Raw genomic sequence first — 24,613 nt, forward strand, 5'->3', positions numbered from 1 at the left:
TTGTGAGAAAGAGGAAGGGCCTTAAAAGAACATTCAGCCCCACTTGAAAAGGGCTCTCCTCCTTTGCTCTGAATCTATGGCACTTATATCTCACCCTTCCTCCAAGGTACTCAGGACAGCATACATATTGCTTCTCCTTCCTTCCTTTTACCATCATCCCTAATTTAACCCTGTAAAGTAGGTTAGACTGAGAGATACTGACTGGGCCAAGGTTACTCGAGAAGATTCATGGCTCAGTGGAGATTTGAACCCAGGTCTCCCAGCCCTAGTCCAGTACTCTAGCCACTACATCACACTGCTTCCTTCTCATTGCTCTTCTGGAGACTGCTTCTCATTTAAAATAAAGCTGGAGTTTCATTAACATGTGACATGCAGTATAAAGGAAAGGAAAGGTTGTGCCGTCAACCCGGTGTCAACTCCTGGTGCCCACAGAGCCATGTGGTTGTCTTTGGTAGAATACAGGAGGAGTGTACCATTGCCATCTCCCGCACAGTGTGAGATGATGCCTTTCAGCACCTTCTTATATTGCTGATGCCCAATATAGGAGTTCCCCATATCCTGGGAAACACACCAGCGGGGATTTGAACCAACAGCCTCCTGCCCTGTAGGCAGGTTGCTGACTTGCCTAGCAAGCATGAGGTTGCCAGTTCGAATCCCTACTGGTATGTTTCCCAGACTATGGAAAACACCTATATCGGGCAGAAAGATGCTGAAAGGCATCACCTCATACTGCGCGGGAGATGGCAAAGGTAAACCCCTCCTGTGTTCTACCAAAGAAAAACCACAGGGCTCTGTGGGCGCCAGGAGTCGGAATCGACTCGACAGCACAACTTTACGTTTACATGCAGTCTGCCCTTTGCTTATTCTGTTGGAGTATAAGACTAGCCCCCACCCCCATCATCCCAGCTACAGTTATTTAAAGCTACTCCAATTTGCACTAGATGTTGTGTACACATCATTTTTTTTAGGTTTCAGCTCAGTATGAAAGATGGTCCTAAGATCAGCCTTTGGTATCTTCAATGAAAAATAGCTCAGGTGGTAGGGCTGGGAAGGATCTCTGGCAGAGACCCTGAAGAATTGCTGCTAGTCGGAAGAGTCAGTACAGTACTAGTGTAGATGGACCCAGTTCAGGCTCCGTGTAAGGCAAATGTTCAGTGGGTGTGGAATTACAATTTATATCCTCCTCTGCTTTTTTAAAAAAAAAAATTAAATGTAAAACTGAAATGAAAAGTTGTACAACTCCACCAGCACCTATGGCATATATAACTGCATCAGAAAATCTGAACCACACTATTCGTCTTCAACTGGGTCATGCCAATCCTTTTTTTCACTGACTTTATTTTGTTTACAAATCAGGAAAATTCCACCCATTCTCTGCCTTCTGATCATATTAGTGACCAGAAAGATTGTTAAATGAGGTTGTTTTGCAATCTATTAGGAATTAGAGGTTATCTAATTTGCAGAAATGGTTTGTATTATATATACAAAACGTAAATTTTGGGCGGTATAAAAATATGTTAAATAAATATTGTGTGTGAAGCTTGATGTTCTATTACAAACAAATGTGTGTTGTTCAATAAAAATTATTATTTAAAGACCAAAAAAAAAAAAGAATTTTTAAAAGTTACACAACTCTGCCTAAAGGTCCACATTTAAAAGGCTTGTGTATTGAACATTTTAAAACTATCCTTTAGAAATTTGATTCTGAGGAAGACTTTAAAAAACAAACATCTTAAGTATAAGTTGATATGTTGGCGATACAATGTACATAACAACTCTCAACTTTCAACAAAAGACCTTTTTTACATAAAAAGAAATTAAAGATGGTATACAAGAAATAAAAGACGTTTCGGTGTAACACACCATCATCAGTTAAACAAACAGACGTGCACAGATAAAAACCACCTCCATTCTCCAGGTGTTAAATTCCATAGACCTGATAACGTTTTGTTCTGTGACTGGCGGAGAGATAATGAAGGAAGGGGGTGGGGGTGGGGCAGGGTTCCCTCTAACAGGAATTCCCAGATGTTGCTGACTGTGACTCCCAGCATCCCCAGTCAAAGGCCATTGCAAATGGGGATGCTGGGAGTTGAAGTGAACAACATCTGGGAATCCCTGTTAGAGGGAACACTGGGGTGGGGAAAAGAAAGGGAATCATCTGATTTTTCTCAAAGGCTAATGAACCTAATAGCATCGTCAATTAGGGGTGTGCAATTTGGGATTTCGGGTGATTCGGCTCGGACCCGAACCGAATCACCCCTGTTCTGTTTTGTGCCCGAATCTGGGTCACCCGAATCACCCTTGATTCGGTTCGGATTCGGATTTAATCTGAATCCGAATCCGAATCGATTCGGGGGGTAAAAAGGGGCCCAGGGGCAAAATTTTGGGGTGGGGTGGTAGTGCCCAATGGGTAGAGTCTACCACCCCAATTTCAGGGGGATTGGGCAAAATCCTGATTTTTGGTGAATTTTTAAAGTTTTAGTGTCTTTGGGGCAGTTCGGGGGCATAGCATGGGATCTGGGCAAAAGGAGTGGGGTGGGGTGGTATTGCCTAATGGGTGCAGGCTACCACCCCAATTTCAGGGGGATTGGGCAAAGGGCTGATTTTTGGTAAATTTCTGAATATTTCATGTCTTTGGGGCAGATTGGGGCATATTGGGGCAGAAAGTGGGGCCTGGGGCAGAATGGTGGGGTGGGGTGGTAGTGCCTAATGGGTGGAGGCTACCACCCCAATTTCAGGGGCTTTGGACAAAGGGCTGATTTTTTGAGAATTTTTGAAGTTTTAGTGACTTTGGGGCAGTTTGGGGGCAGAAAGTGGATCTGCCCCAAAATAGTGGGGTGGGGTGGTAGTGCCTAATGGGTGGAGGCTTCCAACCCAATTTCAGGGGGATTGGGCAGAGGGCTGATTTTTTGAGAATTTTTGAAGTTTGGGTGTCTTTGGGGCAGATTGGGGGCAGAAAGTGGATCTGCCCCAAAGGAGTGGGGTGGGCTGGTAGATAGTGCCTAATGGGTGGAGGCTACCACCCATCCCCAATTTAAGAGTGATTGGGCAGAGGGGTGAATTATGGTGAATTTATTTGTATGAGGTTTGTCTTCATAAGGTGAAGTGTGCTAAACTGATTACTTCCTCATATTATTCATAGTAAAGGAAAGTGTGAAAAAGTGAAAGTGGGGTCATGAGAGTTGTTTAATTGAAAAAAAATCTCATTTGCTATGATAGAATGAGAATTCACACCTCAGAAAAAACTTCTAAGGTGTGAATTCTCATTCTATCATAGCAAATGAGATTTTTTTCAATTAAACAACTCTCATGACCCCACTTTCACTTTTTCACACTTACTATCGATATGAGGAAGTAATCAATTTAGCACACTTGGAGAACAAGGAGTGGAGAACAAGGAGTCTGCAAGGAGTCTTTCTTTTTCTTTTCTTTTCTTTCCTTTCCTTTCCTGGCACTGCTTGACAATCCCCATGCAAGCCTTGCTTAGCAAAGCATTTATCTACTGTCTGGGTTAGTAGATTGCTATTTATCCCTAGAGAAAGCTCAGCACAAAAGCCTGATAAAGCTACATCAGCAGCACTAATCGAGAGGTTCCTGTTCGCTCGATCATTAGCCTGACTATAAAAGTGCTTTATGGCCAGAAAGGACTGGAAAGACTGGATGTTGTGCTTTCTTATTTGTAGACTCATGCCATCCTCAGGTGAGAACTGCAGGCCCACCTGCCATAGACTCTCGAGCCAAAGGATAAATAGGAAGAGAGGCCTATCGCTTAATGGTTTGTGCTGTGTGCATTATGGGTACCCCAAGGCTGCTGGGATTTCCCCACAGACATTGAGGCTGTTCTCACGAGCAGCCTAGCCCAGGCTTGTGTGGAGCGTTGGGTTCTGCATGGATCCTGGTGCTCCCACTCGGCCTGATCCCATTTCCAAGCCCTCCTCTTAGCTTCGGTTAAGGGAGCAAATGCTTCCTCAACCCAGATGACGGACTCTTGTGTCTCCTCCAGCTGTGTTGGGGATTGTAATTTTTACTCCCAGATTAATTAGCAGAGCACTAAAGAAGCTACCCACTCCAGTTACAGAGTAGTTTGCAAAGTTTAGTTGTTGCAGCTATTTAGAGAAGACACATGGAGATTCTTCTGGAATAAAATACTGAGTAGGTTTATTGGTGAAGTACACTTTGGACAGGAAAGACCTAATCCTTAATCTAAAGAACTACACAGGGAGGAAGGGAGCTGTTTCCATCTGCTCTCTAAGAGGAAAGGAAGGATTGTGACTCAGCACAGGAAATACCTGAAGAATCCAATCAGGGGTCATGGCGTAGAGACAGGTAGAACAGCTAGGGATACTCTTACTCACTATTGCTACTCTCAAAGCCCCTAGTGGTCATTAGGACAGTAGGTGCAAAAGGTTGATGCACTGGAACTCCAAGAAGCTGCACGCAGCTGGAGGCATAGAGACAGGTGCCTAGAGCACCCATCTGATGGGGGATCCCTTCAATACACCACGCTTGTAGCACAGTGTGTTGTGGGATATCCGGAGGCCAGAGCTGTGTGCTGTGTGGCACAGCTCAGATTGTCTGGGAGCATGATCCACACTCCCAGCAGCATTTTTGTGCTCATCTGTGGGGGAAGGTGAGTTTGAGTAGAGAGTTAGACTGAGAGTGAGTGGCTGACCAGTTAATGGACTTCATAACTGAGTGGGGATTCATACCCAGCTCTTGCCACTTCGTCCAACACTCTGACAACTACACCACACTAGTCTTCTTCACACACTTGTTTGAATCTAGGTTTAATATGGGTTACCAACATTTGCAAGATTGTGTGGACCCATGCCAAGGTGGGAATCTCAGGCCATAAACCATCTTGGCATGGGTTCACACAATCACCTCAATATTGGTAGCCCACATTAAACCTAGATTCAAATGACTATGTGAACAAGCCTATTGTCTGGACTTGTCATGAGGAAAATGGTACTTCATAAAATAACCTCTTCTACACAACTCCTGAATGGGGGGGAAGGAGGTAGATTGGTTATGTGTTGCAGCTGGAAGAGGAGGGCATGGAGGGTGTGATTGGCAGTTGTGGCACACTTTAAAGTTTTGAGGCCATTTAAATGATTGCCCAAATGATTACATCAAAGTGGAGCAGTCGGGACAGGAATTTTTTTAATTTTTTTTAAAAAACCTCTGTCCTAATCAATGCACAGCCCTACTTTACTCCAGATTTGTGGTTCTTCTCTTCTTAGTTCTTGGTAAGAAGTCCCATTAACAGCAGTGAGGCTTACATCTGAGTAATGAATGGGAACAGGTGTTTATTTAAAAAATAAAAATGTGGGGAGGGCAGAAGTTCATAATAGCAATACTACTACTAATAAAAAGTTTTTTAAAATTTAAGCAAGGATAAGAAGTAAAGTGGCAAAGCTGCAAAGGTGTGCTCAAGTGTGGAAGAGTGGTGTTTGTGTGTTTGCCACTGAGAGTTGACCAACCTTCCAATACATCACCACCTACGCAGAAAACCACTCTTCTGCAGTCCGAGTCAAGTTGTACTATGTCCACTGACGCTTCACCTTTCCTCATCATGCAAACTATCCCACTAGCATTTTCAGGTTAGAATGAATGAGTTCTGGAAAAGAAAGGGAGGAATAGGGTACATTTCACACACGGTGTGAAGAGCATCATCATGGATTCCTTGCAAAGTTGCCGTAACAATGAATGGTTTGGAAGGGCCTTTGCAGCTGCAGGCGGAAACACACATTCTAGCTGAGCAGCCCAGGAAAATGTCCCATTGTGGCATTCTCTTTAATAGGGTAGACTCTGAAACCAAAGACAATGCAAAAGCAGCTGCTAAACAGGTGGTTTATTCCAACTTGTTTTCACAATTGATCTTTTTTCCAGGAATATTTTCACTTGACTGCCTGGAAGAGAGATTTTCTTTCCAAAACCAGGCTTAGGCTTTGAAATCAGCAGTGAAGGGGTTAATAACAGTGGGCACCACCCCAGGTTTGCAAGGCCATCTTTGATTCAGAGCAGGAAGCTGGGCCGACAACAGCTGTCAGCTGGCCTGGAAATCAATGGTGCTGCAGGATGAGGATAGCGGGGAGAGGAGCCAGCCAGTCCCTGACAAAGCGCCTCTGAGCTGGCAATCTCTTGGCCTTCCCTGGGAACTGGGAACCACCTAGATGCTCTTCCCAGAGCGGCTTCATCCCATAAGGGGAATATCTTACAGTGCTCCCACATCAAGTCTCCACGCCATGGCAACTCATGAGGTGACCCCCACTGGGAGGCTCCAACAAGCCTCCTAGCATGGAGGTCTCCCCAGAACGCCCCGTGCACTCGCCTGGGGCATCCTGGGACTTCCAGGGTCTGGGCTACTGGCCCCGTGATGGAGCCGGTTATCGTGTGGGAGGCCGATCTGGCCACCTGGGGCAGGCTAGCCACTAGTGTGAGGGGAGAGCGGGCTTGACCCACTCTGCCCACCATACCCCTCCAGCTCTACACACCAATCATCTGTAGAGCCTCGAGGTTTCACAACTCTGGCCCTCCTGCAGATGGTGGAATACATTTCCCATCATCCCAGACTACCGGCCATAATGGTTGGGGATAATGGGAATTTTACTGCAACAATAGCTAATCACAGACCTATACTGTATATTAAACCAACAGAGAGCCGGGTCTCATGATCCGTGAAACCTGGTTTCTTCGGGTGAGCGGGGAGGAAACCCTGGGCGGCCGGATTGGCTGCCCACATGATTGCCATCTCCGAGATGGAGCCAGCAGGGGCTGGGGAGCTTGGGGGCCGCGTAGCCCCTGGAAGCCCCAGTATGCCCTGCGCGAGTGGGCAGGGCATACTGGGGTGACTTCCGGAGTCAGGAGGTGGCTTTTTGCCTCCCCTCTGGGGGTCTACTCATGAGTAGGCGCAGCGCAAAGCCGCACCACGGCTACTCACAATTTTGAAAACCAGGTTTGCAGAGTGCTCACTCCACAAACCTGGTTTTGAGGCAGGGGTTCTTGAGCGGGTTACCCGAGCTGAGCCTGGTGGTTCTGACGATCTGCAAAGATTGGGCTAGGCTCTCCTAGCCCGATTTTTGCAGATCATCAGAATAGCCCCATAGTATCTTGTGACCTCTTAAAGACTACAGATTTATCGTGGCACACACGTTTGTGAACTAGAGCTTGCTTCATCAGATGCATGAAATGTGGATTCTTCAGGAAAGAGCCTGGAGACTTAAGGTGTCTTTGTACAGTGGCAGCTCAAGACCTCTGTGTGGACCTGAGGCAGATGCTAAATGCTTCCCCCTGCCCCCCTTGCATGCACCCTCCAACCCCTCCTTCCCCCTTTTAAAGCAAGGGGCAGGTGGGTGGTCATCTTGCTGCCTCACGAGTTCCCCAATAATCTGCTGCCTGAGGCGACCACCTTTTATGGACTTTTTCTTATTTATAGAAGCATTCTCAGAGTACTATATTAATTGAAGCAATTTTAAAGTATTAGTTAATCTGGAGTGATTTAGCAATGGCTAAGAGAGGTGATTGCTGGCTCTGCATTTTTCAAGAGTATGGAATGTTTCTACATGTTACTATGGAAATGTATCCATTTACATGTCAGAATCTGGATCGATGCATAATTTTATAGTTGCTCAGTTATTGGCTCATATATTAGGTTTGTGTCTTATATAACACTCAGCTATTTTTACTGACTCTGTGTCAAGGGTCTGCAGCAGCTTTGAACATTTCACTAAAGGAAATAGGTCTGTGGCAGGATAATCTGGACTAACCTAATTGTTTCTCTGACTCGCAGGTTGGCATTTGCATTTGGGAGCCTCTTCTCATTCTCCAAGCCATGGAGGGTATGGCTGTGCTTGACACTGTTGGGGTGGGGGACCTGGTGCTGCTGGACCCACTGACAGAAGATACATTGCTGGAAAACCTGGAGAAGCGCTTCAAGCATAAGGACATCTACGTAAGAGGGATCGGAAGGGGGAGCAACTGCACTGGGAACTCATCTACATTAGGCTGGAGGGTTGGAACTGGAGATGTGTTGTGGTATGACTTAATCCCCCCTTTTTCTATGGTGCTGGAAGCAAGAGCTTGATGAGAATGGGAAAAGACTGATGGAAGGATGATAGAGAAGGGGAAATGCAGCCTAAGGAAAGGAATTAGAAGAACCTGGATAGTCATGTAAGCTAGGAAACATGTATCCTATGAGCCAGGGAATGTCACTACTTTCTGGTATCTGTCCCTGGCGGCTGACATCCTGACTAAAGAAATGTCGGTGCTTTGTGAGATGTGCCAGTGCTGCAAATACATGGCGGACTAATTGCAGGGGGAATTTCAACGGCCTCCTCCAGAAGTCCTCAGTGTCACCTGAAAACATATCCACGAGGACTGCACGATCCTCAGGGACATATTTTTTGAATGGCATACAGCACTTATAGGGGAAGGGGATGTCATCTAATTCAGCACCCCCCACCTGGTACGGAGTTAATCAAATTCTTCAGTAGTACTGGTGATATGAACTGATTTGCATTTCCAGGCCTAGTTGCCTTGTTTTGAACTTTGGGGCCAAGTTAGCCTAGTCTGTCGTATAACAGACTCTTTTGTAATCATGTTGCAATCTGTTTGTTGCAATGATCACAAATCTGTTCTGGTCACAACTACCCAGAACAGAGTTTGTTGTGAAGGAGGCCAGATGTTGTTGTGGAGGAGTACAGTGGCCAAGTAGTTACGTAAGGTTTGGCGGGTCAAAAAGGAACTGAGTGGCCTTTGCTCAGTCTCCCTGTATGGCCAGGGTGCTCCAGGCACCTAAGCAACACAGCACCAAGCAATCCTTAGCCTGCCAGCTCTCAACTAGTTTCTGCAGCTGTGCCTGTAGAAGCCTTTAGAAGAGGTGTAGACCTCTGGCTACAGCAGCTGGGAACGATAGGAATTGTAGTCCAACAACATTGGGAACCTAAGGTTGAGGATCCCTGCTTTATGGCCTCATTCCCCCACACAGGTCCATGTGGTCATATCAACCTCTTGTTAGTCATAACCATATTTCTGCCGCAGACATACATTGGGAATGTGGTGATCTCAGTGAACCCATATGAGCCGTTGCCCATTTACTCACAAGAGAAGGTGGAGGAGTACAAGGACTGTAACTTCTTTGCAGTGAAACCCCACATGTAAGTGAGACCTTGAGGGAGCTGGAGTGATGGGGGACTCTGAGGAATGGGATACTGGGAGGACTGGTGGAAACCAACGTTCCTCATTTCTCTCCACTGTACCCACATAGCTACGCCATCGCTGATGATGCCTACCGCTCACTGAGGGACCAGGACAAAGACCAATGTGTTCTCATCACTGGGGAGAGTGGGGCTGGCAAAACAGGTGAGTGAAGATGAAGGCTTTGAAGAAGGAGAACATTATATATAAAGAGAATGTCATGTGGGGAGAATGATGGCATGCCTCGGAATGGTGAGGTGTCAGTCAGAAATATCAGTTCTCAGACAGAGGGGTGCTTAAAGGAGACCAGAAGAGTTAGAGGAGGAGACAGGGTATGTGGAAATATGTTCTGGAGCTTCAGTGCCAGGGCTGCAAAGGGGTAATGCTGAACCCAGGGCATTTCTTGGGGGGCCTCCTCCTGCAAATGCATAGCCTGGGGCATTTTGCCTTCTTGGTGTCCACCCCTACCCCCGCACTCCAGTTAAACTGTATTTATATATTGTTTTATTTTATTTTATTTAACATATTTTTATACCACCCAAAATGCAAGTCTCTGGGTGGTTTACAACAAATCACTTTTATAAAGTGATTTCTTTTTTGTCGGTGACAATTTAAATGATCAGATGTGGACTTATGGAATGCATGAGATAGGGTTGTCAAAGCAGGGGTTAAATATGGGCTATAGGATCCATTTTAATAAGACAGGCTGGTTTCAATATAACTAATTCATGAGAGAATTTAAAGTGGGCTGAGAGACGCATTGAGCCCTTTCTCACAATCAGTGAGAAAGGGAACATAGGAAGCTGCCATATACTGAGTGAGACCATTGGTCTATCTAGCTCAGTATTGCCTTCACAGACTGTCAGCAGCTTCTCCAAGGTTGCAGGCAGGAATCTCTCTCAGCCCTATCTTGGAGATGCCAGGGAGGGAACTTGAAACCTTCTGCTCTTCCCAGAGCGGCTCCATCTCCTGAGGGGAATATCTTACAGTGCTCACACTTCTAGTCTCCCATTCAAATGCAACCAGGGCAGACCCTGCTTAGCTAAGGGGACAAGTCATGCTTGCTACCACAAGACCAGCTCTCATCCCTAGAGGGAGGCTAGAGGGTCAGCGGGGAGGAAGTCTTAAAAAGCTTACCTCCCCACAGACAATCCATTTCTGTTTGTTCAGCCGTCAGATCGGCCTCCCAGACAATTGCCGGCTTCTGCTGGTAGCTCAGAGGGTCAGAGTGCCAAGACACGTCACCCTGCCCCAACCCCAGAACTCCCATAATGCACTGCTCCTCCCTCCCCTCCCTGAAGCCAGCCGGGGCTGGCAGATGATCAGTAAAATGTGTTTAGGGGAGCACTCGCTTTCCTAGCCCCGTTTAAGAGGGTGGCTCTGGAGGTGGGTTTGCTGCCAAGGCCCCGCTGGGATCTTGCATGATCCCAGCAATACACATGTGCAGGCAAAACCAGGCTAGGCGTCTTTAGCCTGGTTTTGCCTGAGTGTTTTAATAGCTTCATGGCTTCCTGTGACATAGACACATTTATTTTGTCCCGTCTCTGGTCAATAAAAATTTGCAAAATGTTTGAAACAAAGCCTCCATAGCCATGTTCAGACATTACATTGTACGTGCATACAGGTGTATATGTATATGTTTTTGTGTGAATTATTGTACATGCATTCATTTTAAAAGTGAACCTGGGTTCAGGCCCCCTCAGGTGCTGGGTACAGATAAGAAGTATACCACTATACATGCACAGAATGTAAAATGTAAATAGATCTGTACATAATACATAACATAACGAATACATAAATTTCACAGATTCTATGTGCATTGAACATAATGTGTGAGTAGGACTCATGTGTAACATGCTGATTAGTGAAGGTGTTCTAGGAATGGTTCTCTCTGTTGTGTTCTGCTTGGAGAGGTTTTGTTGTTTGTTTGTTTGTTTGTTTTTAAGATATTCTACTTTCCTCCCAGAAAGATCCCATGTGTTTTTCAAAAGCAACATCATTAAAGTAGATCGAAGTCAAAACAAAACACATTAATTAAAACAGAGGCATCTTGATGTTTGCAGCTGGAAACAAAATGCTGGACCAGACGGATCTTCTGCTGATCTAGCAAGCCAATTAATTCTTAATAAGGAAGTTTAAAATATGCACATATTTAAGGTTTGTTCAGTCTGCAAAATGGGAGAAGGCTGGGATAAGTAAAGATTCTGGATAAGTAAATCCAGAGTGTGAGAATGGTGGAGAAGAGAGCAGTAGGGATTAGCAGGTTAAGTTTCCAGATATTTGTTTTAGAGCCCTTGGGCTGATATTGCTTCTGTGACACAATTATCAGTAGTTCACCAGGATCTGAGTTTTTCCTGGCCGACATCCTGACTAACCCTAACCCCTGCTAACTTGGCAAAGAGGCACCTTTTAATGTGGTGATTGTCTTTATATAGCAGGGGGAGAGTAACTGGCCCTACCCACCCCCAGCACAGTACCTCCAGTGACGGTTGCTGGTGTCTATTTTATATTTATTTTTAGACTGTGAACCCTTTGGGGACAGAGATCCATCTTATTTATTTATTATTTCTCTGTGTAAACAGCCCTGAGCCATTTTTGGAAGGGCGGTATAGAAATTGAATGAATGAATGAATGAATGAATGAATAACAAAGTGCCTGTGTTCCATGAGATGTACCAGTGCTGTGGATGTAGAGCTCCAGTTTAATGTAACCCTGGTGCTGGGGCGGGGGGTGGGGTGAATTTTGCCAACCTCTTCTTCCCTCAGAAGTTCTCAGTGTCGCTCAAAATTATGTCTCTGAGGGCTGCATGACCCTTAGGGACATATTTTTGGGTGACACAGAGGGCTTCCAGGGGAAGGGGAGGTTGTCAAGATTCCCACCGCCCTCATACATAAATGCCAATGCCAAGTTAGTCAATCCCGTCAAAAGCACTGGTGCATCTGATGGAGCTCCAGCATGGAACATCCCACATTAGGATGTTGGCCTCTATTTCCCCATGCTCAAATATGGCAAGAATATGGTATCCAGCTGAGTGTTCACCCCCCTGAAATCTTACAAGATGCTCACAAAACAAAATGTGCACACATCCAGGGGCACAGCTAGGTAATCTGAGACTAAGAACCTAATGGCCTTATGGGAGGGCATTCCCTTGTTACAGGGGACCTTCCCTTATCATGGGGGCCCCCTATGAATAAAAGTTCTCAAAACAGATTACACAGAAAGGTAAACAAGGGATAAATAAAAAATTGATAGATAATAGAAAAGATGAGAGTGAAGAGGAGGTTGTCTGACCAGCTAAACTCAAAGTTTGGTGGCTTAGTGTGAATCTTCCATCATGTTCAGCCATGACTACCCTGCCCTGAATAGGAATGTGAATGAACCTGTTGGGAGTCCCTTTTATGGGTCTCTGAACAGGTCCAAAAGACTGGCGGTTCGGGTGGTTCGTAGGCTGGGGGGGGGATAACTTTAAGGACTGGGGGTATACTAACTCCCCTGTGTTTCCCCCACCGGCACTCTCTTTAAAAACAGTCCAGCAGGGCAGCAGCGTACCTCTGTGCCAGCCCATTGCTTCCTCGGAGGGCTGGGTACTTCTGGTCACTTCCAGTCCAAGGAGGCAACGGGGCGGCAGGGAGGTATGCTGCTGCCCCAGCAGACCATTTTTAAAGAGAGCACCAGCAGGGAAAATGTGGTGGTGGTGAGTACATGCACCCTCCCCAGTCCACACACACACACACTTCGAACTGCCAGGCATCGGTTCCGTGCACACCACTAGCCCTGAATGCCTGCCCTAACCTGCACCTTGCAGGTTGCAGCCACAGATATACAAGAGTTCTGCATTAGCCTTTCAGGAGCCCAGCCTTTTGAGGCACCAAAAGGAAGCCAATGAGCTGAAGTTCAGACTGGCTGCAAGGCGAGAACCTGGCGTAGCTTCTGAACTGTAGCTCACCTGGCTGCCCTTCAGAGTGAATAGATGATCTGGCAAGAAGAGAGAGGGCGGGGGGGAGGGGTGGAGAGAAGAAGTTGGCTCTGTGTCTCAGGCTGAGGACCTTTTCAGGTGCTCCACATGCTCCCCCAGAGACGAGCTGGGGCTCCCACACACACTAGGGATGGGGTGGAGGGCTATGACAGGCTCTGGACTTGTGCCCTAGAGTCCAGCCTTAATGGCACAACTGCACACATCTCCCAACAAAAACCAGTCTAGGAAGGTAGTAAGAGCATAGGAAGCAGGAGACACTTTTAGCCTCACCTCAGGTCTACAGGACCCGCCCCCAGTCACTGGTCTCTCTTTTCTTTTCACTAGAGGCCAGCAAACTTGTGATGTCATATGTGGCAGCTGTATGTGGGAAAGGCGAGGAGGTGAATCGGGTCAAGGAGCAGCTGCTGCAGTCAAACCCTGTGCTGGAAGGTATGTGCCTGCTGCATTTCTTCACAAGGAAAGGGACAGGGAGGGAGCAGAGCTCTGGACTGGACTGCTTTCCCCAGCACTCAGACGGCAGCTTTTTATTGCTGGGGAAATGCAATTCTCCCCACAGCGAGCCCATTCAGTGTTCTTGAAATCGCCACATGGAATGTGAGTCTCACAAGGACGTATGAGACAGTGCCTGTGACTTCATTATTGTTGTTATTATTTACCCTGCTTTTCTGATTTAAAAAAATCACTTTACTAGGGATGTGTGACACAATTCCCAACCCTTGCATGCCTGTGACATTTTAAATGTTTTATTTTTGTTTCTTTAAAGGCTGTATAATCCTTTGCTGTTCTACTTAAAGGCTGGACTCATGAATGCTCATACAGACCTTTAAAATGTGCATGAATTGCAAAACTCCCCATCAGCAACAATGAACTTTTTCTGATGGATGTGTGTGCTCCATCTTCCAATGGTGGAGCCCAGAACTCTTCTGATTATTTCAAAAAACAGCCAGCAGCCAAGTTATTACCTAAGGTTATTCCCCCACTGAATGGTCAGGGGCAGTCCAAGACATTTTGCTGCCTGAGATGAAGGACAATATAACCCCCCTGCCCCCATTTGTGGACGGGTGCTGGGCATTCTCTCAGGCCATGCTGCCCAGAGAGTGGCATGCAAGCCCCCTCAAGACTATGCCATCAAGCCAGGCAGTGGCAGCAGCAGCATTCCTAGCTTGCATCAATGGGGAAAAGAGAAGAAAGAAGAGGTCCACCCCAGCGGGACAAGGAAGGGGAACTAATCAGTGTGCCCCAGTGGAGTGAGGAGGAAGGGCAGTCGGAGTGTGTGGCAGGGAGGCCTGTGGATTGGTGCTTGTGGTGGGAGTGGTGGGCCAGCACCTGCTGCTCCCTGGTGCGCCTTCTCACACTCCTGCCTGAGGCAAATGTCTCACCTGCCTCATTGAAGGGCCGCCTCAGTCTGGGACTGGGACTCGTAAGTGCTGAGGGGAACATCTGGCATGTTGAAGAAGCATTTGTAGAAGGAGGATTTATGTGTCCCAGTCATTCCCCTGAGTGCTCATATACTTGAGGCTAGTCAAAGTGTAGCCATGCTGTTTTTTCTACCCCCCGTGGCAACCACTTGCCTTCAAGCATAGCTCCTTCTGGTTTTAAGTCCAAGGTGCCCTCATGCACTCAAGTGTGTGATTTCAGCTTCCCTTCCGTCATTTTTTGAAAAGTATAGAGCCAAATGCATGAAGGGCAGTGAGAAGAAGGTGGCTACTGAAGTGCTTGAATTAGGGGGGATGTGCTCCCCCCCCACGAACCCTAAAGTTTCCACTTCATAACTCTCTGAATTCTGGCCAAATTATGCCTTCCTGTAGTTTTCTAAAATAAGAAGCTAAAGTAGCTGGTGCAAAAGATAATGTTGGGTGGCTCCCTCTGGGCCTTCTACCTTCCCCTCACAAATCAAGCACTGATTTATTGCAAATATCTGTACAGCAGCAAATGCATATTAATTAATTAATATTATTAATTTACCACTTTTTAAAAAAAAGTTCTCAAAGCAGTATACATGGAAAAAGAAATAAGGTTCCTTGTCCCATAAGGACTCACAATCTAAAAAGAAAACAAGGGAGACACCACAGCGGCAGCCACTGCAAAATACATTGTGCTGGGCTGATTAGGGGCACTTACTCTCCCCCTGCTAAAGAGAAGAGAGCTGCCATTTAAAACGATAGCTGTGCCCAGTTAGCAGGGCATAGATGCCCTCTTAAAATGATTCTCATGAATTAGAGAAATGCTGGCCCGTGAATGTAGGTAGATCAGATCTAAGCTTTCATAATCTGGCCAGGCCTTGAAAGCTACACTGGAACCTATCCTTGTTTGACCCCCACTTATTGCTACATATTGTTCCCATAGCCTAGCCTTGATGCTGATGGGGCTGGCTGGAGCATTCCTGCAGAAATCTGAAACTCTTTAATGCTTCTCTTCCTCCTCCCCTCTGCCCTTCCCATGCTGCAGCCTTTGGGAATGCCAAAACCATCCGCAATGACAACTCTTCAAGATTTGTAAGTATTTCCACAGAGTTTGGCCCTTGGAGACCACTGTTTGCATTGTTAACCCCTGCTGAATGGCCAAAGAGGCACCTTTCAAGTGGTGGTGGTTCTCTTATATTTGGCAAGGGGACAGGAATTGTCCTTATTGAGCCCAGCATAGGGTCTTTCTGCTGGTTTCCTCTCTTGTGTCTTCTTCTCGCTCTCTCTTTTAGACTAACAGCCACTTTGGGAGAGGGAACCATTTTCCTCATTTCTCTGCTACGTGAACCACTTTGTTCACCTTTTTGTTGAAAAGCAGTATATAAATAGTATTAATAATAATAAATAACAACAGAGTTCATTTTAAATGCTAACATCTGCCCATCTGTTTAGTCATTTGGGCTGGGCCTGAAGCATCCTCAGCAAACCCAAAACAAAAGAGGAACTGGATTCCCAATGATGGGTGGGCTCTGGTTGCATCCTTCAGGGTTCACAGACCCTTTGCTTTGCTCTATTGCATCAAATGGCTTTCAGCAACTTGACACGGAGAGGAGAGCTGGTCCTGTGGTAGCAAGCATGACTTGTCCCCTTAGCTAAGCAGGGTCTGCCCTGGTTGCATATGAATGGGAGACTTGATGTATGAGCACTGCAAGATATTCCCCTTGGGGATGGAGCCACTCTGGGAAGAGCAGAAGGTTTCAACTTCCCTCCCTGGCTTCTCCAAGATAGGGCTGAGAGAGATTCCTGCCTGCAACCTTGGAGAAGCCGCTGCCAGTCTGTGAAGACAATACTTAGCTAGACCAACCAATGGTCTGACTCGGTATAGGGCAGCTCCCTATGTTTCTATGACTTGTCCTCTCTCCTTTTCTCTCTAGGGCAAATACATGGATATTGAGTTTGACTTCAAGGGTGAACCTTTGGGTGGTGTCATCAGCAACTGTAAGTATGAACTCCCGAGCTGCTAAGATAAGGGGCCTCCCGTATCTCCTGAGTGGAGTTGTCCAAAATTTAAAGGGCTGTGTGCATGCACGGAGAAGACGACACTAAAGGGGGAAGAGTTAGGTGCCTATTTCCACACTCGCTGCTGCTTCTTTCCAAGCTGGGCCCAGCTCTGCTGCATTTCAGCTACTATACAGCCCTAGTTCAGCCCTTTTATCTGTTTAAAAAGAATCTAGTTCTGTTCACGAAGGAAAGGCATTCTGCACATGCCAAAAGAGATGTTGTATTCTTGGACTTGTTGAATCCAGAGGAAAGAGTTATGCTATGCAAGGACAAGACAGTGGAGTTGAATCAGGAATATTAATGGTTTACTGAGATAGATATTATGTACAGAGAGGCAAGTGCAGTCCGTCTTCAGTGCTCTTGCTTCTGGCTGTTTGTTAGCCCTACCTCTGCTCCAGGACTAGAATAAAAGTAACTAAAGCACCATTCTAAAGCTGGCCTGGATCAGGAATGGGTTAACCAAAAACACCACAGGACCCAGCACTGAAAACAAAAGCTGGTTCTCTCCACAAAGAAAAGGTGCTCTGTATGTGCCCAGTCAGGGTCACTCTGCCCATGTTGCCAGAATTTTGGAAATCAAATGTTGGTAATTCTGCTCTTGCAGGGGCATAGCGTCCATTGGACAAGCAGGGACAAATGTCCCTTTGACCAATGGGTCAGGCCCCCCCCCCAGGAGACTGCCCCACCGCCGCCCCTGTCCTGTCCTGCCCCGCTGTGCTGCCACTGCCCCTGCCCCACTGCCGCTTCTTATCTTGGCCTCCAGCTCCGGGGGGTGGGAGGTGATAGAGTGGGACAGGCGGCGGGTGCAATGGCAGCGGCAGGCCTCTCCACTCTGGCTGAACTGTGTGCCTATGCAACGTCCATAGTCGAGCTGTGCAGGTGCGCTGTTCGGCCAGAGAAGAGAGACCTGCTGCTGCCACTGCGCCCGCTGCCTGTACCACTAAGATAAGTTGCGGCGGTGGGGCAGGAGTGGCAGTAGCAGGGAGATGTTGGCTGCCCGCCCCTTGCATCTGACATCAGATGCAGGGGATGTGGCTTGGGGTGCAGGGGTGCATGAAATTGGGGCCCCCAACCCGGGTTTTGTTCCCTGGCCCCTGGGGGTCTTTTTACGCCCCTGTACGCTTGATGGAATTAATGAAAGAAGGGGCTGCTTGAACAGAAGAATAAACTTGAGGGTTCTGGGTTCTTCTGTGGTTTAGTGGCAGACAGATAGCCACCAACAGTGGTTTTTCCCAGCTATATATGGGCAACTAATCTGGCCTTGTGCTCTTCCAACTCTTACCTCCCTGTTTTTTCCTCTTGATTCTCAGACTTGCTGGAGAAATCTCGAGTGGTACATCATGTCAAGGGGGAGCGGAACTTCCACATCTTCTACCAGCTCCTGTCTGGAGGCTCTGACCAGCTGCTCAGTATGTTAATACAATGGGTTTCTTGCTTCTTGTGTACAGTATTGGTTCAGGGCCAAGGGAAGGGCCCAGGAGGAGTATCTGTTTGAACTGAAGGAAATGTGGAAACAATTCATCCTTATAGTTTGCTGGAGTTTGAAAGATTAACTGCAGGGGGGTTCAAGCACTGGCAGTCTAGTGGAGTGTAATCAGTCAAGTGTGGTGGACAAGATGAATAACAGAGGTTAAAATGGATTGGAAGCTTGCAGAGAGCTGAATTCAGAATTTAGTTAAATGTATGCATTTTATGGCACAATCTTTTCCATGTTTACTCAGAAATGAGTCCCATTTTATAATAGGGCTTACTCCTAGTCAATGGTTGACATCCAGATTCCTGAGGAGCCCTGTTGAAATTAAGTGGTCTTTTAGAGTAACTCCTAAAGAGCATGATAGAGTAACCTTAGTCTGGATGTAAGCCAGTGTATTTAGGACTAATTTACCGAGTGCATTTCCCAAAATGGCTGCCCAAGGAGATTGACAATAAAAAACAAAATATGTTCAACAAAGCAGAAATGCTACAATTCAGAAAAATTAACCAGGAAGCCAGAAAAAGGAAGCCATCACCTATTGGCCTAAAACATGCCAATACAGGGGATTCTGCTTCAAGCAAAAGGGGTCTGGCTAAGATAGAGGCATGTCATGGGGACTTTACTTTGACTAGTGGTGGCTAGGATTGCCAACCCCTTGGAGGGGAGAAGTTTAGTTCACCCCATTTATAGCAGAGCAAGCAGAGCAAACCCACTGAAGTGCAGCTTGAGGCCACTGTTTAAGGTTCAAAAGCAAGTAGGCTTTATTGGGGAAGTTACATACTTGGATAGAAAAGTCTGACTCCTCCCTGTTAATTGAGCAAAAAGGCGCCTTTTTAAAAGTGGCAATTCTCTTTATTGAGTAGGGGAGAGCAACTGGCCGTATCCATCCCCAGCACAGCATCCCTCCAGTGGCTGTTGCTGGTGTCTATCTTATGTTTCTTATTTAGATTGTGTGAGCCCTGTGGGGATAGGGAGCAATTTTGATTTATTTATTTATATCTATGTAAACTGCTTTGGGAACTTTGTTGCATAGCTAATAGAGTCTGCAGCAGAGAGAGTCGAGCAGTCTGGGAGTAAGAAAGGCAAAATGATAGGCCCAGAGAATATCATTCTACCAATCACAGAAAGTCAGTTAACTCTTTGCTGAGTAAAGAGATACCATTTAAAGTGGTGATTCTCTTTTTATTTAGCAGAGTGAGAGAAACTGACCCTATCCATCCCTCCAGTGGCTGTTGCTAGTATCTGCTTTATGTTTCTTTTTAGATTGTGAGCCCTTTGGGGACAGGGGACCTACGTATTAAAGAACATAAGAACAGCCCTACTGGATCAGGCCCAAGGCCCATCTAGTCCAGCATCCTGTTTCACACAGTGGCCCACCAGATGCCACTGGAAGCCTGCAGGCAGGAGTTGAGGGCATGCCATCTCTCCTGCTGTCACTCCCCTGCAACTGGTATTCAGAGGCACCCTGCCTCTGAAGCTGGAGGTGGCCTATAGCCACCAGACTAGTAGCCGTTAACTTTTCTATGTAAACCTCTTTGGAAACTTTGGTTAAAGAGAAGTATATAAATAAAAGGGTTACCTTTGAAGATGATCGGGAAGCTTCAGTAGGTCCAGAATGCAGCGGCTCACCTTCTTATGGGTGCCAAGAGATATGATAGGGTAACACCTCTCCTGCAGTCGCTGCACTGGTTACCCATTCGCTTTCGAATTCAGTTCAAAGTCCTGGTTCTTACCTTCAAAGCCTTGTGGGGCTTGGGGTCTGTTTACCTACAGAACTGCCTCTCTCATCCGGTTACATCCCGTCCTGTAGATGATTTCAGATGGGCCTTTTGTCAGTCCCTGATTTTTGAGAGGTTCAGAATTCTAGGACGCGCAAAAGGGCTTTTTCGGTTGCTGCCCCACTTCTTTGGAATTCTCTTCCCCTTCAGATTCATCTAGCCCCCTCCTTACTGGTCTTTAAATCCTTACTGAAGATCTTTCTTTTCCGACGGGCATTTGCTATGTAGTTTACTCTATTTCCTTTCTATTATCTATTTTAGTTTGCAATTTTAAATGTATTTTTGATTGTAATTTTTAATGTTACCTTATTTACATGTCATTGTACACCGCCCGGAGTCTTTGGAGTGGGTGGTATATTAAATGCTTCAAATAAATAAATAAATAAATAAATGTCATGGTAGTAGTAGTAGATCAGAGTGAAAGACAATGAGGAATAAATAGGAAGACCCTTCCTCTTTATCTCTACTTCTAATGCCCCTAGTAGTCACTAGGATAAAAGAATATGATGCAACTGGAGCTGCATCTCCAACAAACCTTCCAGGCTTGGCCTGGAGTTTCCAGGAACAAGCCCTGAAAAAGCAGCACTGAAGATTTTAATGGCTTGATGTTGTGGGGGGGAATGGGGGAGGGGGTGGAAATCTCCAGAAATTCCTTGCCAGTTGGAACTGGTGATCAGTGGTGATTGGGACCTGAGTGGGGAAGTAAGAAAAAAGGCCATCCTTGATGTAAAAAGAGTGCCTGTGATGTCAATTCCTCCTCTTCAACAGAACAGCTGAAACTGGAGCGGGACTATAGCGTTTATGGCTACCTTAACAAAGAGACCTCAAGCCTGCAGGGTGTGGATGATTCAGCCAACTTCAGAAACCTTCAGGTATGGGGCTGTGTTTTGGTGGGGCTGGGACATGAACTGTCCTGTACTGCTCGTTTCTGTGAGTCTGCTTGAGGGGCAAAAGATGGAAAGCTGTAGGTTTGCAGACCAGCCCCATGACACATTAGACACGTTGTACAACCCAGATCTATATTCCTTGCTATACTGATGCTTTTCACCTCGCATCCAGTTGAGCTCCGATAGTATCACTGGATTTTGCCTCAAATTCCAAGACTCTCATGGGTGTCAAGGTGTGTTAGGATTCATTTGTATTATAGTTTGGAGAGGTTAGCTTGTTTATCTACCACATCTGCAGAAGTAAGAAGAGCACTGCCAAGTAATATTATCTAGAAACATGAAGTTAAAGTTCTAAGTAAAGTAGTTCATTTAGGAAATACACCAGAGAGATAGAAAGCCTACATGCCTAACTGCTCACTACATCAGGAGAGGGGGAGGAAAAAGACAGAAGTCTTTCTCTCAGGTGAGAGAATGAATCTTGAAACTATTAGTCTAACAAAGAGGAATCAGGCCACATTCACACGTAATGCAGAACCAAGGGTCCAGTGGACCCACAGTTTCACCCCCTCACCCTGCTCTCCTGTCCGTGTTCAGACGAAATGGACAGGAGGCTGTCTGCAGTCAGGGAGACTGCAGAGAGAAGGGGGAACTGGCTGTGTGGGCTTCCTTATTGCATGAAGTACAACCCAGACAGCCTATCACAGCTGGAGAGAGAGAGGAGCTTCCTCCCTCAACTCTGGTTTCAGCCAGCACATCAGTTCTGCATTCGCATGTACTGCAGGTAGCTGGAAACCTTGGGTATGAGCAGTGAACCCCGCTACAACCTGAGGTTTCAAACTGGAGTTTGGCAAGCAAAACCTCACGTCACTTTCTGTACGAGACTGGAGTTACACACATTCGGATGTTCAGGTTTGGCAACCTCTGGCCCCTTCAACTGTGGTTTCCTGTTATGTGTGAATGAGGCCATAGAGTCACAAGAGGGGATTCTCTTACTTACTATCTCTACTCCCTAGTGCCCCTAGTGGTCAATAGGGTTGCTGGTACTAAGAGTTGAGGCCTTCAGGAGCTGCATCTCCAACAATTTGGGTCTGGAGGGAGGTGAGCTTTGGATTTTTCCATGTTTAATGCTCTTTCCTGATACTGCTTACATAAAGGATGCCATGCAAGCTATCGGCTTCTCTTCATCAGAGGTGACGGCAGTGCTGGAGGTGACGGCTGTAGTCCTGAAACTGGGCAACGTGCAGCTGGGGAAGAACTTTCAGGCCAGTGGGGCAGAGTCTTGTGAAATCCAGGATGACCGAGGTGAGCAGCATCTTCAGGGTCAAGTTGAGGGGGTGGGGTAAGAGAGGAGAGCTCATCTGGAGCTTGATTGCTTGATTCCATGTGTGTGATTTATTTTTCTTTCCAGTTTACAGATTTAAAATTCTGTCCCCCATTCTGTCTTCCTTTTCTCTTTTCCTGCGTCTATTTATGTGGTCAGTTTTTATTGTGAGTCCTTTAAGGAGCTTGAACTTATCATAGAATCACAGAGTTGGGAAATACTTTGGAGGTCTTCTAGACCAACCTTCCTACTCAGTACAGGAAACTGCTATATTCAAACTGCCTTCATGTTTCCATGGAATCTGTTTTATATAGGCAGTCTTTCAATGGTTAGTCTTCATTGTATAATTATGGACTCCTGTTATGGTTTTTGACCGATCTTTCTGATTCTTGTAATGTTTAATTTTATGCTGCTTTTTTTTTAACATTGTACCCTGCTTTGAGAATTCCAGTGGGAAAACAGATCACAGCTCTTCTAAATTAATAGATACTGCAGTAAACAACAGAATATTTTCTAGTGTGGGCTTATAGCAATTGTTAAAATGGTACTTTTGAGGTTAAATAATTGCTTCAGGAGGGGGGATTTTTGGCAGGAAAATGACACAAAGGTTAAATCCTCCTCACTATTGTCCTGATCTGAATCAAGAACCTGTGTGACTGCTGCTTGCAAGTAAATTTAAGCTTCTGTGCATGCTGATAGTGCAACCTATGTAGTTTGGATCTTTGCTCTGTGGGTTCTAATCCACCAGGCAATGGCACTGTCGTTGAAATACATGGGGCTTGCTGAGAAGCAGTGATTGGTAGTTTCTGTACCTGAGCTTGTGAAACCATATATCAGTCTCAGGAGCCACTGTGCCTTGGTTGTTTGGGTTGCAATGTGTTGCCAATTTCAAGGACAAGAAACTAACAAAAATTCTGTTATCTTCCCACTCCCAATTTTATTTTTGTAGTGTTACGGGAAATCTGTCAGCTCATCCAGTTGGATGAAACTGTACTGGAGCAGGCTTTGTGCTCACGTACAGTGGAGACCCACCAGGAGAAGGTGGTAACAACCTTGAATGTCTCACAAGTGAGTGTGGAGCAGAGGTGTAGGGGTGTGTATGTACTCGTTTTCTAGGACGTTGCTGATTGCCATGCAGAAATGTTGGTTGTGGCAAACTTCCATTCTGGTTACAACCTCTTTCACAGAGGCTTAGCCCTCTTCCAACTGTTGTTGCTGGTATCTACCATATGTTTCTTTTTAAACTGTGAGCCCTTTGGGGACAGGAATCCAGCTTTACTTATATATATTTTCCTATGTAAACTTCTTGGAGGACTTTTGCTGAAAGCGGTACACACATATCTGTAGTAATAGTGATATTCTCACCATTACTTTCATGTGTGGTGGCCGTAAAGACATTCTTGTTCATGTTAGCTCCCAGCCATTTCAGCCTGTGGTGAGCCATGCAGACTTACCACTTCAAACACATTGGTGTAAACTTATTTTCTCCAGGGTGCTTTCCAGCTTACAGGCTACCATGTGTCTGCTAAGTGTGCTTCCCTATTGCCTGTATTTCAACATCGCAGTCAGCAAGGCGCTGTTCACATTTCCAGTGCCTGTTTGGGGTTTTTATCTTTGCATTTCAGTGCTACGTTGCATGTGCATTGCAAGGAAATAGCAGTATTTTTCCGTTTTAGCAAGACGTTGCACTTTACACCACTTTCTACTGGCTTAAAGCTTGCAATCTGGAAAGCACTAGCATAAAAGGTAGACTGCCAAGGGGAATGCATCTGAAGCCACAAGGAACAGAACCTTTTTGCTGGTAGCATCCTGTTTATGAAATTCCTTCCCTTCAAATATTTCTAGGAATTGTAGTCCTGTAGAGCAGATATGTATCTGAATTTTCCACAAATTATCTGAATTTCCTACAGTTCTTACAGGTACATGGGGGAAAGTGAAAGCTCTAAAACTGGTTTGAAACCAATTTACATAGGCAACATAGACATGCTCTATGGGAGATCTGTAATTCAGAATGGCCCCTAGAGCCTTGGGGCTGAGCTATTCCCAAAGCAGTGGCTACTACTATGTTCTAGGTTATTCAGTCTTAGCTTTCCAAAGTGGCCATATTTCACCATCCATCTAACCAATTCTGTCTTGATTCCTAGGGTTACTATGTGCGAGATGCTCTGGCAAAGAACCTTTATAACCGCCTATTCAACTGGCTTGTTAGCAGGATCAATGAAAGCATCAAAGTGAGTGTGCTTGGTGGATCAAAAGTTTTCTGCAGATCTCTCCTTAGATGGCATGACCAAAGGCAAGCAGGGTTAGGTGCTCTTGAAGGGGTTATTCAGAAAGGTGTATGCTTTATTTCTATCACGTTTAATATCGAGGAGCAGGTAAGAGGATAATCCCTCCTCTCCCTTTTTTTTGGTGACATGAGTACCTGCAGGGCAGGACAAGGGAAAGCAGCCCCCACTGCCCTGTCTTGATTCCTAGATTTCTTTTCTTTAAAAAGAAAAAAAAAAGTTAAATCTGT

At 45.9% G+C, this 24,613-nt stretch overlaps 1 protein-coding gene across 1 annotated transcript in view; it reads left to right on the forward strand.

Moving 5' to 3' along the window:
* LOC128345526 (unconventional myosin-Ia-like) overlaps window positions 1–24,613 on the forward strand; it is a 71,520-nt gene that overhangs the window by 7,338 nt on the left and 39,569 nt on the right. Inside the window, exons 2-12 of the mRNA XM_053297582.1 lie at window positions 7,793–7,954; window positions 9,043–9,158; window positions 9,269–9,363; window positions 13,499–13,603; window positions 15,623–15,669; window positions 16,512–16,575; window positions 17,949–18,047; window positions 20,659–20,762; window positions 21,932–22,079; window positions 23,048–23,166; window positions 24,243–24,329. Of these exons, the coding sequence (XP_053153557.1) occupies window positions 7,835–7,954; window positions 9,043–9,158; window positions 9,269–9,363; window positions 13,499–13,603; window positions 15,623–15,669; window positions 16,512–16,575; window positions 17,949–18,047; window positions 20,659–20,762; window positions 21,932–22,079; window positions 23,048–23,166; window positions 24,243–24,329 (1,104 nt within the window). The 5' untranslated portion in view covers window positions 7,793–7,834. The remainder of the gene's footprint in view (window positions 1–7,792; window positions 7,955–9,042; window positions 9,159–9,268; window positions 9,364–13,498; window positions 13,604–15,622; window positions 15,670–16,511; window positions 16,576–17,948; window positions 18,048–20,658; window positions 20,763–21,931; window positions 22,080–23,047; window positions 23,167–24,242; window positions 24,330–24,613) is intronic.

Source organism: Hemicordylus capensis, chromosome 2, assembly GCF_027244095.1.
Source record: "Hemicordylus capensis ecotype Gifberg chromosome 2, rHemCap1.1.pri, whole genome shotgun sequence".
Classification (NCBI taxonomy): Eukaryota; Metazoa; Chordata; class Lepidosauria; order Squamata; family Cordylidae; genus Hemicordylus; species Hemicordylus capensis.